The sequence below is a fragment of the Fusarium vanettenii genome (genome assembly GCF_000151355.1).
Source record: "Fusarium vanettenii 77-13-4 chromosome 5 genomic scaffold NECHAsca_5_chr5_3_0, whole genome shotgun sequence".
In the NCBI taxonomy this organism is placed as follows: Eukaryota; Fungi; Ascomycota; class Sordariomycetes; order Hypocreales; family Nectriaceae; genus Fusarium; species Fusarium vanettenii.
This window is the reverse complement of record NW_003315878.1, coordinates 861,609-875,924: the sequence shown is the minus strand read 5'-3', so window position 1 is coordinate 875,924 and position 14,316 is coordinate 861,609. Positions and strand designations below refer to the sequence as shown.

At 55.4% G+C, this 14,316-nt stretch overlaps 1 protein-coding gene across 1 annotated transcript; it reads left to right on the top strand.

Annotated features, from left to right (window-relative positions):
* Nucleotides 1-9,826: 9,826 nt before the first annotated feature.
* Nucleotides 9,827-13,461, top strand: NECHADRAFT_40581 (uncharacterized protein; the record flags this gene model as incomplete). The annotated part of the gene is made up of 5 exons (XM_003051142.1): nucleotides 9,827-10,606; nucleotides 10,657-10,766; nucleotides 10,824-11,557; nucleotides 11,651-13,037; nucleotides 13,092-13,461. 5 exons carry the CDS (start codon nucleotides 9,827-9,829, stop codon nucleotides 13,459-13,461), a joined length of 3,381 nt encoding a protein of 1,126 aa, XP_003051188.1.
* Nucleotides 13,462-14,316: the final 855 nt, after the last annotated feature.

The following is a 14,316-nucleotide window of genomic DNA, read 5'->3' as shown; positions in this document are numbered from 1 at the left end:
ATGGCCTCCTCTTTTTTTCCTTTCTCGCTCGGACTGTTGCAACAGTCCGACTCTGAATTACCCACGCGTAACTCAAAGCACACGCACCCACGCAGCGCATACATATCCCACGCCGGCGTACGGATACGCCGTGTCTCGCTGCGCGTCTCGGACATCAGCTCGAGGTCATGTGGCCGCTGATCTGTCTGACAGCACGTCCAGCAATCAACCATCAAATCGTCCTCCTGCCAGGGATGAGGTCTGTATCCAAATCAACAAACCCCGCTCCTGGCTTCCGTCACTGGAGCCAGCGACACATTCCCCCGCTTCGGCTCTACCCTCTCGTGACTCGAAGCATGATAACGTGATGATGATATGCTTGCCGCTTGACTGGTTTCTGCTCAATCTCGGTAGTGTGGTGAGCGATGCAGCAGCCCTCTCTGCAACCGTCAGAGCCGTAAGGTGAGATTCGACATGGGGTCGAGATCGGAACTTCAGGGATGGCCCAGCCTTGACTGCCTGCTTCATGACCCCCTTCGGCCGCCGGATGCCCATTCTCCATACTCTTTACTTGTGGCTTCGGGTACCTGGGTTGACAGGAGGCACACGGATGACGACATGGTTGTCATGTCATATCATGAATCCGCCAAGGTCGTGGCCAGACCAGGCAGGTAGATAGATATGGAGAGGCCATTCTGGTTTACGTCTCTCCATGCCAAGACCATGACGCCCGGTATCGAATGGATTCCAGAACAGAAGGGCCCAATAACCAGGTAAATGGGCTATAGGCATGCTTCGCCCGAGTGAAATATGACCTCTCACCCGCAATCTTCAGTTTTACGACTGCCCAGCCACCCTTTGTGGTTACATCGTATGACCATGGACCATCGATTTCAGCCGCCGAATCCTCTCGCATAACGGAACTAGGTTCTCTCGGAAACTCAGAGGACCAGGGCGATTAGCCGAGAGGGGGTTTCACACCTATCATGCTGACAAGGTTGGCGACCAAATCGATAGGTTGGGTGCCAAAGCCATGGGATCCCTGATGGGACTGCCAAAGCGTGTCAACAATGGACGTGCGAGTGTATTGTGCTGTAAGCAGGAAGTTGAAGGAATAGATGCCGAGCTTATGCACATCTAATCCATAATGCATAGTGACATGGTCGTCTTTGCGGTTGGCTGCCTCTTTGCTGCTTCAACTGCCAACAGGGTAGGTAGCCAGAGGCCAGATACCAAGTATCTACCTAGGCAATGCGACAACTCTGGATATTCGGTTATAGGTGGGTAAACCGGGCACGGCACCTGTTTCAGCATATCCAAATGTCCTCAAAAGGCAAGCGGTATGCAATTTGAGCCGCATTCTTGGGACTTTTGGTCGACGGCGTTGATCTCTGGCATCCCTGTCAAACCTAGATTGGCCATGATGTGAACTGCGGCGGAATTTCCGCACACCGAGTAGTATTATGTATGCATTTTGTCAGAGTGACAAGCCCAGCTCTGATGTGCGAAAAGCTTTCCGATGGATTTTCCGATCGTAGTTTCACCATGAGGTGGTCTGAACTCTGACTCTGGGATCCCTTGTCTTGCGAAGCGGTTGTTGAGATGTCAGCGACAAGGGACCAACTACTAGTTGGCAACTGTCAAGGCTTTTAGACTATAAAAACCTAGACTATAGGTAAATATGTCAGATCGAAAGACTGGCATTGAATAAGTGTCGAAATGAGATGAAAGACCTCTTCAGATGCTACGCAGCTAAGAGGAAGGGGGAGAGGCTGGATCCTGATGGCTGCTGGGCGGAGTCGGGCACCACGCCCGACCGTTGGCAACGCGAGCGGGCTTTCAAAAGCGACAGGTCACAAACCTTCTCTTCTAGAATAACACGACCAAGTGTTCGGGTTCGGGGGCTTCTCGCTCGCTCTGTTGGTGAGGAAGGGAGCTCCCTGAAACCTTGGCCTCAGTGACCTAGCAATACAACGTCGGCAACCTTGCCCGTAGTTGTAGAGACCGGGTGAAAGGGATTTCCCATGTCATTGAGCTTCCCAACTTGGGTCTCGCCAAGACCTTCTCGGTAGGTGATACAAACGAAATGGTTGGTGTCCAAAGAATGGACGAAAAAAAAAAGGAGCAGTCGTCACAGAGACCTGATCAGCCCGTCCGGCTGTGGCTGAACGGCAACCCCGTCAGTCATGATTTTCTGTGCATGAACCGGCGGCTCGGTGGACGTGGGTCAACCCTCATCAAAGTCGACCATTTAACCTCATTCGTTTGTTGGTTAATAACTCTGGTTGGTCGGTCTAGTCTGTGTGATTGTCCCGACATGGCAGACTCAAGCTGAAAGGGACGCCATGGCCATCGTTTTCTGGAGGTGGCGATCAAGGGAGGCTGCAACATGCATGCCCAACGGCTCAGTATCGTCACCGACGACGTGGACTCGGCTCCTGTAGTGCCTCGATAGGTCAAGGGGGAGGCAACACACAAGTGCAAAGTTGTCCACCCCCTGCCGCCTCCGCCGCCTCCGCCGCCGCCTCCTCCGCCTTCTCCGTTGAAGGATGCGGAGGACTTCCTGGGTCATGTACAGAAACATGAGCCCAAGTGAGACACACGACTCACTCAAAGGGAACAAAAGGAGGCCCAAAGTATTGGTGGCGCTGCCTTCGTCCTGCATTTTGTTGGTGTGCGGCCTTCCATTTGCTGCTGCTCCCCCTCCCCTGACCGACGCGGGACACTAGAAAACACCAAGAATCCGTAGCCTGGTGGCCCATGCTACCGCCACGTTTTTTCTCTAGATTCAGCTGCCTTTCCATGTGTCTGTCGGCCGCGCCGTCGTCTCCTTTCCAACGACTTAGAGCAACTCACTCGTCGTGAAAAAAAAAGGATGGGAGGGGCGGATGTCTAATCCACTCGGGACTGCAACGACGATACCCCGTCCTTCTAGCGCAGCTTCATCCCTTCTATTCATTTGTGATGGTGTTCAACCTCCACTTGCAATTATTTTCTAGTTGTTCCATAACAACGTCTGGAGCCAAGATAGCGTACGGAACCTCAAGAAGCCGATTCCGCGTCCGCACCGGCCCGCAAGCGGCGGCAGAAGGGAAGAACCGCGGTGAAGCCAGGGCTGACTCGCTGCCTTGGTTTTGCTTTTTTCGCCCACTCTTGTTTCTTTTTCTCGTTTGTGGGCAATTCCGCTCCAAGGGAGGCATGCAAAGAGGGCATGGTTGAGCATAGGGGCTGGCTCTAAGAGGTCCGTCTGACCCAGTCCCATGTCGTCGGTGCCATCTCGTGGCGGGTGTGGCAGCTCACCGCGACTCTCTCAGGCTGCTCGGTCAGTCAGCGTCTTGCAAGCCTCCCCCAGAGCCGGGTTTCTTGCAAGGTAGATTGCGCCCACGTTTCGTTATCTCAAGCTAAGCTCTTGGGGCACGGCCATGCGCAATCTTTGAAGCCGTTGTGGTCCGTCCAGAGTTCAGATGACAACACCCCAGAGCAGAGTCCATGTTGTTATCGTTGTATGCCTGGACAACCTTAGCGATGGTGCATGCCGCAAAGATGTTCTGCCTTTAGCCAGCTCGGTCGGTGACATTGATGGCCAATCACATCCCCAGTCGCCTCCCAGGATCATCCCCTTGCTACCGTCGCTTCTGGGACGTATGACGAGCCCGTCGTCTCGCAGCCACGACGCCAATTCACCTAGACGGACAATCTTGGTCCATTAGCGGCGTCCCAGCGATCTGGAAACCTTAGAGACTGACGGCCGCCGTCGCCGGGGTTCCGCACCCGGGCATGTCAAGGAGGGCAGGGCCAAATTGCGGGCAATCAAAAAAGCAAATGATGTTATCCGTGAGCCAGGACAGTGACAAGTACACGGCTGTTGAGAGACGAGACCCAGTACTGTACCGATACGCTGCTCAGATCAGACGGTCACTATCTTTATCCCCACACCTCTGACGTCGGCAACATTGTCCTTTCTCGGACGTGCGCTAGAAGGGCCTTTGGAAGAACGGGCCACAGTTCACCTTGGACCCCAACCTGGGAACGTAGCCAATGGTGACGCAGGTCAAGTCACTTGATGCTGCAGCATGGGAATAAGTGGTGTCGTTGAAATGTTCGTGACCGAAACTTTGGTACTGTAGCGAAAACAAACTGTTGGATAACCACTGCATTGGTTTATCCAATGGCCTGCGTCTCCTGGGGACACCGGAGCTCGCATGAAACCTAGACGGCCTTGGGGAGCGGGTGCGGCATTTGAGCCTCGGTCTCTGGGCACCCGAGACTTTGGGCTGGGGAGTGGTTCAGGACCCTGCAAGGCTGCACATCAACTGGACTCTTGGGTCTGATGAAAGGATTTCCAGCAAGCCTCCATCATAGCGCGTCGATTGCTTGTTGATCGATGCTCTGAAACGCAGCTCTGAACGAGTCCTACCGAATAGACAACCAGCGTGTGCGGGGAATAGGCAAAGATGCGATGCAGCCCAAGATCCGGGCAGAGGGGACGTTGGGCACAAAGCTCTCCATGACGATCGTCGGCGTTGATGCCAACTTGCTGGGTCCCCGGATCGACGAAACCACTCAGACTCTTTCGATTAAGCGATGTTACAAGCATGCGCTTGGCCAGGGGCGCTGACAAGTACAGTACTGCTGGTCATGTAAGGTACAGGATACAACAGCATCTGGCCGGGGATGGATGGATGGATTTCTTTCGCAAAGTGCGCACAATTCTCTCGGCCGATTTGAATATCGTGGCCGGGGTTGAGCGACTTTACGTCGTTCGGCGAGTCAGATCAAGCGCAGGTTTGAGGCCGGATGGCCTGCACCACCATGACCCATTCCATTCGTTCAATCTCTCACATTCAGTGCCCTGGACGGCCATGACGAGCGAGACATGGGTGTAGTGAGGCTGGGCACATGCATAGTGCCATGAGGATTTTGCTCTGCTGCGTGGGAGTCGACCGAAGGCGCTATCGCCGGAGGGCGGGTTTCGCGGGCAAGGCCCGGAGCATCGCATCGCATGGTGCACCCCGACATCCAATGCAAGCAATACATCGGCCCTCTGCAACGGGTCCAGTCCAGCACCAAAGCACCTCTAGACAGGCCTGCCATTGCATCCATCGTACATGCCCCTTCTAGACACCCTTGAGTCGTTGACAGTCGAGTGGATTTGTTGGCTCTAGCGGAGATGAGGCCATGTTCCAGAAGCCTTTTGGAGCATGGAAGCCGGTCATGGAGAGGCTTGGCGCTCCGACGGGACCTGTGTGTTCATTTGGCGACTGTTCATGGTCCCTGTCCATTCAGCGGGAGATGAAGGCTATGGGGATTGCGTAGTGGACCTGGAAAACACTAGCGAGACCGTATCGAGAGCTTGAAATTGACGGGCACGGAGCGAGCGTCGTCGACAAATTTTCATCCCGTCCGGTGTCCGGTCATGTGTATCATGATGTGCTCGCCAGCGGACTTGCCCCACCCGCAGTAGACATTCATCGCCCGTGAGGTTGATAGAGGAAGAAGCGGTGACGGCCAATATGCAAAGTGATCGGGGTCTGCCTCATTAGTCGGCCTGTAGTTGATGGACCATGTTGAATTGGCTGTCACGCTTTGTCGGTCAGGGCGGGAGTAGTGGCTGAATGAAGTGAAGCGGCGGCAATGAGGGGAAAATTTCAAAAAAGATTCACAGTGAGAACAGAGCCAGACCAGGAGCGGGTCAAAGCGTTATTGGTGGTCTTCCATGTCTTGCTTTCCATCCATGGGTGTTGTGTCTCCCACCCTGCCTGCCCTGTCTGCCACTTTGCTTTGTGATGCAGGCCTCCCGTACGGAATTACCCGCAACATGGCTATTCTTCTCTCACATCGGGTTTCATGAGAATAGCATTGCGAGGCGCGTGCGCATTCTTTTCTGGAGGTGATGGCACCCGGCAGCTGATGCGAAGGAAGCGCTGGCGAAACGGAAAATTGACGATGCGAGACCCTGTAATCAGAAGAAGAAAAGAAAACGGCCCCGCCCATCCCCGTTGCTGTGTCCCCATGTCCAGCCAGCCGATGTGATGTCGGATGGGTCAAAGATTGGAAGCTTGGAAGACCTCGTGGAAGTCGTAGAATGATTGCAATCCTGGTTGTCTCGTTGCGATTGGGCCGTCTATCCATGCAAGGCCCACCAAAATCTCGTCAAGTGTTTGCCGTATCGTATCAGGTCAAAGAGAGTGCGGCCAGTGGGTGCACTTTGTGTGTCTGTGTGTTTTGGACCGAGAAGCTGTTGTCGTCGGCCACTCCAGTAATCCATCAGGGTCTGCTTCCTTTGTAAGCCAGGATCGTGTACACGGAATAGGTCGTCATCGTGACACCGGCACATCGATGCCATCCAGTACAGGGCGTGCCGGGCCGAAAGCTTGTGTAGCAAAACTGTTGGGCTTAATTTCGGGAGCGAGACCTCCCTCAGGCCTGCTAGGTCCGCCCAGCTGGTAGCGAGCCAACCTCAGCAACCAACCTCGAGGGTCAGGCGTCCGTCAAGGAACGGTGTGGTGGACTGAACTGAATGAAAGCGGTCACGTCTAGGCTGGATCGCTGGGTCGTCGCGTTTCGGAAAGAGGGCAAGCGGCAGTCCGATATCAGACAAGAGCTGAGCTGCGCTGGCTGAACCAGCTGCTTCAGGGCCCTAGCGTTTGCCGATTGGACGGTCAGCTTGCATCTGAGGTGCATCGGGAGTTGAAGATCGCTTGAGGTATCCCATGTTAGTGAGAGGGATCGACATGGCCGTTTCCTGGGTGGTGTCTAGCGACAATTGGCATCAACTGGGACCTGCGGCTGTTGGACTGGCCCGCCCTCGGCGCCTCACGCCAGGGCAGTTTTCCTTCCCCTTCAGTCAGCAGCGCCACGCTCCTGGCGCGGCAATGACTCAGTGCTTACAACGACGGATGCCGCCTCTTTCATTTCGAAGCCCGTTGCAATGCGTTGTGCGACTTCATATGACAATATGGAGGGCGCGGCTAGCTAGGGGCTCTGGCCACCAGGTGACCATGGACATGGTTGGATTGCCGACCGGTCATTGATAGCCTGCGTCAAGGGTTTGTCGGCTTCTGAGGCGACACGGTGACAGTTCTCCTTTTATTCGGCTGTCTGAATTGCGGACCGACAGGATGGACGATGATGACAGCAAGGAAGGATTTGGTCGACTAACATGACGACTTCCCAAGGTTTGGAACACGGGTACCTGGACCATATTCAGCTGGGCGGTCTGGGGCACTGCCTAATTTGACCAACCAGGTAGCCTTGACCAGGCTGAGAGGAAGGAGCACGTTGGACCAACCAGAGGCGTGAGAGGACAGTCGAGGCTGCCTGGCGTGCTTTTGTCCTTAGCGACGTCGCTGCTTTCCTCGCTCTTCGGGCCCGGGCTGCTCGCTGGCCCTCGCACTCCCGCAGGCAGCGTCACCTGCAACCTCTCACGTGGCACGGCAGCCTTCAACAAGGTCCAACATCCTTGAGGGATGCGAGCCAGGGGTGAGGGATGTGTACTAAGTGTCTGCGATCAGTGCTAATGCCATCATCGTGATCAATGTCCGTGTAGTTTAGTTCAGTAGGTAGTTTTGGACTGCAGGAGCAATCCCTGGGTAAATCGTGTGTGTAGAGTCGGTCATTGATACGTAGGCACCTTGTTAAACTTGATGGAGGATCGGGTGAAAGAACGGCGATGCCGCCGCATCTTGGGCAGCTTCCGAGACCGTATTCGATCTCGGAGGCTTTGACCCCTCAAACTGGGCATTAGACATGCGTGCACTTAAGTTGGGTATCAAGATTTCCGTTATCCTTCACCTCTTTCAACGGCCCGTGGTGAACGAGCGAGAACCGGCGAAACCTTCTTCGACATGATCTGCGGAGCGCCAGCCTCCAACTTGCCATATCCGTCCTTGTCCTAGGACCTTATCCGCCGGGATTGACGTGGTCTCCATCAACTGTAAATAGGTGTCCGGGTTCTTTTGCTGCGTCGTACAGAGTACTCCGTACCAGCAATTAATTGTCATATGGCCGTCTCTTGGACTCGAGGGAGGACCTCCGTATCCACCCACGGTTTCGAAACCTCATCGAAAATCAAAGCCGGTGGAGAGGTTGTCCCTCGTCGCACGCTACACGACCCTCAAGGTCCTGGGCTAGTACTGGTCTGGCTCCACGCCACGGCCACGGGGCCTCCACCACACGCACCAAAGGCACCAAAGGCCAGCCGCCCACCATCACTCTCGCTCGACTCACGGGAGCAGGCTCCTCCACAGCTCCCCCTCGTGCGTCCATGTGTGCGTGCTCCTCCATCTCCCGTTCCCTGCGCCCTCGTCCTTCGGCCGGTAGCAAGGCCCGCCGTCGCTGTTGCTGGTGCTGCTACTGCTGCTTCCGCCTTCAGCGCCGCCTGGCCATTTGCTTTGGAAGCACACCCGCCACTTTTCACCGTCCATTTCCATTGCTCAAAGTTGCGGTGTTGAGCTGGCGTGTCGCATCTCGCGCTTGATTGTTATCCGGCCATTGCTTTTGATCTCGCTCTTGCTCTTGCGTGCTCGATTGCGTTCGCGCGATCTCAATCTTGGTCTCCTCCATTGCGTCTCCTCCATACTACAGTATTACCTACCCGACATACGTGCCGCCTCATACGAGCCTGGGCTGTCTGGTCGTCCCGCGCGTTATTGTCCACATTCGGTAGTCACCAGCCGACACGATCCAGTCTTTCTCAGCCAGAAGAAAAGAAAGAAAAAGAGAGGGCCCCCGCCTGTGGTTGTGCCTGTCACGTCCCGGCACCAGCACCAGCACGCACGCACCAGCCAGCAAGCAGCGCACGACGTTGCGCGCTCCCTCATCAACCCGCTTCCTCCCCTCTTACGTACGTACGTGCCTCACGGGCCCGAGTACCTGACGGTCCCAGCGCGCGGGCGGTTCCAGGTACAGTGACCTCTGCCCACTCGGTCGGCAGAGTGGGTGCTTGGGGTCTTGGGTGCAGGTGGTGGCAGAAAAAAACGGGCAAGCAGGGGTCGGCCATCGCACGCTCCGCCGACATCATCCCCAGTCTTCGTCAAGCATCCAGGTTCTTCGACCCCCTGGTTCTGTTAGCCTCCTCCGACTGTCAACTCGGCAGGGTCGGTTCCTCAATTGGCTCTCAGCAGCCTCTCGCCTGGCCCGCCCACCCCGGCAGACCGTCTTTTGTGCCTTGAGCCTTGAGGCTGGTCCCATCGGTCGGTCCCAGAATATTGCGCTCGTCTCTCGACGGTACGGTACGGTCGACATCATACCTACCCAAGACTCCATCCACTCGATCTCGCCAAACTTGCGCCTTTCTTTCTCCCTCTCCCAGCAGCCTCTCGAGCGCGTCCCTCCCGCCTCTCCTCCTCCTGTCGCCTCCCCCCTCGCCTCTCACTCTCGTACCTCGCGCTGCTGTCGCGTCTGTGCCCCACCGTCGCCTGTCTCCAGGGACCGAGAGCTTGTCGAATCTCCATCTCGTCTCTGCCCAACTGCTGATCCCGCCGGGGCCTGGGGCTGGCTTGACTGGACTTGACTCGGCATCCTCCTGTCTCTCTCAAACCTCCCATCTTGCTGACGGTACAGAGTACTTCGTACATGTCATCATACCCAGTCGTTCCAGACACACCCACCCCCATGCCGTCCCTGTCTCTCGACTGCCACTGCTGAAGGGCCCCAATTATCACCCGCCCCTCCAGCTCCCAAGGAACTGGAAACTTCACTCCCCCGGGGCTTCCTTTGTTTCGCCTCCGCCAAAACCTACAGTACCTATCCATGGCCACCGCTTCCTCGTGGTCCCAGCTTTTCTCTTCGCCTCGTTCCTGATTATGTGTGCAAGTAGTACCGTACATATATAGCATACACAAGCATGGATCCTGCACCTCCCGATACCAAACGCCCACGCCTCTCTTCGTGGCCGGCCGGCACACCTCAACAAGGAGTATCACTACCGCATCCTCACCCTCATCACGGTCATCCGAACCAGCTTCCACCACCGCCGCCGCCTCCTCCTCCTGGCGCCCTACATCATCCTGGGACGAGCCCGTATCAACATTATCCCCCTCGATCTGCCGAACACTCATCAGCTCCGCCGACGCCTGCTCATACTGCGCCAGCGCAACCACATCCCCATCCCGACGCCGATCGTCGCCATCATGAACAAGAGCCTTACCCTCCTGTCCAAGACTATCACCGGCAACAACAGCAGCAGCAACAGCAGCAACATCCGCCTCCGCATCAGCCCCCTCCGTCGCCGGCGCATCCAGCGCATCAGCCGTACCCGCCGTACGGTTCCCGAGATCCTCCCATAAAACGGGATCCTGGTGAGGATCAACGCCGACCCAACTCGACGGGCCATGCGCCCGAGGGGATGCCATCGACACCACATCTCCCACCGACCTCTCACCCACCACCCCCTCCCCCTCCGGGCAGCTACGACAATCCACCACGACACATGAATTACGAAAGCGCGCCTTCGATGCCCCCGACCCCGGGTGGCTATCGTGCTCCTAGCTTCCCCCCGCCGACTCCTGTCCCTCACCAACCATCGTACGAGCAACATGGAGGATATCCCTCCGGCCACGAGCCGTTTTATAGCGTCTACTCGTCATCCGTACCAGCCAAGAAAAAGAACACGCGGGCATCTCAGGTATGAGGCGTTTTGTACTCAACGTATGCGCAAAAACTAACGAGGCGCAGGCGTGCGACAGCTGCAGGCAGCTCAAGGCCAAGTGTGATGAGACTAAGCCATGCAAGACATGCAAGGAAAAGGGCGTGGAGTGCAAATACCGAGATCCGGTACCCAAAGCGTAAGTCATGGCACAATTCATTGGTTTGCATGCGTTTGGCTAATATCTGGTGATCAGGACGGACAAGGCCCAAGCCGACATTTTGGAGGGGCTCACAGCTGTGCAAAGCTCCCTTAGCACCATTATGAGCCAAATCGGACGATTCGACCAGAGGCTGGTTAAGATGGAATCCCTCTTACCGAAGCATGCGCCGACATTGCAATTGAAGACCGAGCCTGCGACAGATGACGATTTCAAGCGCGCTCCAGCATCTCCCTATGTTTCGAATGGCGCTTCTTCTGCAGAGACCTACTACCAGAATGAACCACACCGTGATCATCCATCAGCGGAGCCAATTCCTCTTCGCATGATGCCTGAGGATGAGATGGAAGTCGAACCCGGTCCACCAGTCCCCCCTGGAGAACCTGCCATTCCGATCAACCACACAACTCTTGCGGGCCTACTCCTGGAATGGCCATCGATTCGTGAGCTAACAAAGCATCATCTCGAGCAGGAAGGGATTCGGTATATCAGCGAGTATCCTATCAGCCAAGAGCAGAACAGAGGTGTCTTGATCGTATATGGACGGGGCGAAGATTCTCACCCATCACGGCATATCCGAGAGCCCGCTGACCATGGAAATCTGGATATGGCCGACGATTCATCAGACATGGCGTCTCCTTCGCCAGCGGCTGACTGGGGACAACTAGGTGGCTTGAGTCCCCCCGATCAAGTGGAATACAAGGGTGGTGTTTTGGCATTCGATGGAAACCCCGACTTCTCGGAGGCGAAGGTGTGGTCATATGTGGAGAGTTTCAAGGACAACATCCTGAACATGCACCCGATCATCCAGCCAAAGCTCCTAGATTACTGGGTTCGACATTTTCTGGATACTCTTCCTGCAGCGCATCCACGATCAGCAAAGCCGCAGACGTCGAAGCCCGCTTTTGCCGTTGGGGGAGGTTCGCAGACGCCCGAAACTGCGGGCTCAAAGCGGAAGCGATCGCCAGGGCCGGATGGGTCCGAGCCACCCACACCCGCGCCGCCCCGCGCCGGCCGGCCGGATCGGTCCATCCACAGCGCCTTAGTTCTTACGGTGCTGGCTTTGGGCAAGATCTGTCTGTATCGTGACAACGTGCCCGACGTGGTGCACTCGACAGAACCGCTTCCTCACGGCAGCCCTGCCATCCGCAATGGCGCTGTTCCTCCTTCGCCGAACCAAGGCTCCCCTCCTGGATTCTCGGCGCACTCGCATTCATCAGGACTACCATCACCGAAGGAGCAGGACAGAAATATTCATAGCCGTCGGTCCTCGATTCACGGCGTGGGTGGCTTCCGCTCTGGTTTCAGTCTCAAGAAGAACTACGAAGTAATTCCAGGCTTGGAGTACTTTGCCTACGCCACGGATATCCTTGGCAACCACACAGGTGCCTACAACAACATGAAGAATGTGTACGCCAACATTTTTGCGGGATTGTACCATGGACAGTTGGGGAGGCCCATGGAGAGCTTTGCCTTTATCCACAAGGCGAGCCACAAGCTTCAGGTCATCATGAGACCGAGTCTGGACAAGATGAGACGAATCAAGCGGAATAGCGAGTTCATTCAGGAAACCAAGTACAACCAGCTCGCGCTGACGTTCTGGACCTGTCTACAGCTTGAGAGCGATCTCATTGCCGAGATGCAGCTTCCGCCCTCGGGTCTTCTCTCGTATGAAGACGACATGCCTCATCCTAACATGAGTCTTCTCGAAGGCTACGACCAGCGTATCCTAGACAGCTACCCCGGTCAGCTGTATCTCCGAACACATCTCAATAGCATCCACCGGATGTTCTACGCCCCCGAAGACCCAACCAAGGCTGGCAAGGACAAGTTTAGGAACGTCGGGGTTGTGTCTGATGCCGTCTCGGGGATGCATTGGGTGGCTCCCAGCTTTGCGTTCCGGGAGGATGATCCTCCAGCGGACGATATTCTAGCGGCAAGGCTGCGGGCCAAGTATTGGGGCGCGCAGGTCATCACATATCGACCATTTATCCGACAGATCCTGCAGTTCTCGCACTCGATCAAGAACCATGCATCGAGCCCCAACTTCCCCAACGTCACGTCCGAGTTTCGACAGGATATCACGGCACCCGTGATCCACCCCAAGGCCAGGACGCACGGCGACATCGACCCACAGGTGGTGGAATTGGCCAAGAAGGGCATCAAGGCGCTCATTGAGAGCACACGGGCCTTCCACGGTCTGGGTGAAAAGCGACCCATCATCACCAACGTGTTTGGTACAGCGCATGCGTAAGTGGCAAATGACTGGTTTAATCTCTGAAGTGTAAACTAACATTGTGATAGGCAATGGGGCAACCTACTGGTTCTGTCGGCGGCATTCAAGGACCCAGTCCTTCACTCGTATGTGGACGAGGAACTGCTGCGAACGCTGTTCCACAAGACGATTCAGTTCCTTCGACAATCAGCAACAGCGACTAGCTCACTGAGGACGGACATGCACATCCTTGAAGGCCTTCAGCGAGACCTCTTTATGTACCCCGACCCGAGGACGACATCGAGCTTCTCGAGCGGCACAAGTGCCCCGGGCTACCACACGCCTCGACCAGTTGCAATGGCTGCACCACCGCAGGTGCCTCACCACATGAACGACCAAGTTCTTCCAAGGCCCATGCCTCACCATCTACAGCAGATGAGTTCATCGCACGGGCAGTGATGACGGACAATGGCCGTTTCGGACGGAGCAGGACGAGACGAGATGAGACGAGACGAGACTGGCGGCAGCGCTGATGACTTTTTTCCATTACCATCTAATCATCATGACACGGCGTTAAGGCAACAGCAACAACAACAATAACAACAACAACAACAACCTGACTGGCTTTTTTGAATACACCATAAGAGTACGGAGAGTCCCGTGGTTGGGGTGAAAGTCGACACCCAGCAAAGCACACACACGATGGACTTGTCAAAATAGAGCAACAACGCAACAAACACACACAAACACAACACATACCCGCTCTGCGCACGCACACCAAGGCACTATCTTTGGATATGGTCAATGAGATGTGCAGTGCAGAGCCAGCAGCAAGGGCAAGGGGGCCTCTTGATCGGTTCTAGCTGGTCGAGAGCCCCTGAAGCTCTTGTACTGTACCATCAGCGACGGCGCATGACGAAAGAATAATCCTCCTTGAGGTGCAAACCCAAACAAACAAAACTCGAACATGTCGGCATCCGCCTGTATGTATATACATGGAAATGTCTTTTTTGATTATTATTATTTAGAGAGGTTATCTTTTTGATATTTTGTGTTTTCTTGCTTGTCGAATTTAGTTGGCTCAAAAGGATTGGACTGCATTGCATGCGTGGCCTGGCATGGCATGGCCGCTTGCTTCAATTTCGTTTTATGGCACATGATTGTCTCGAGCGTCATGGATCCCATTTTCCTTTTCTCTTCTTTCTGGTGGGACATGGAGGAGATACCACTCATGGATGGTTGGTTGTTGAGCATACTAGGTATATAGTATAGTATATAGGTATTGGGTGAAGGCGGGAGGGAGGATTTTTGCAA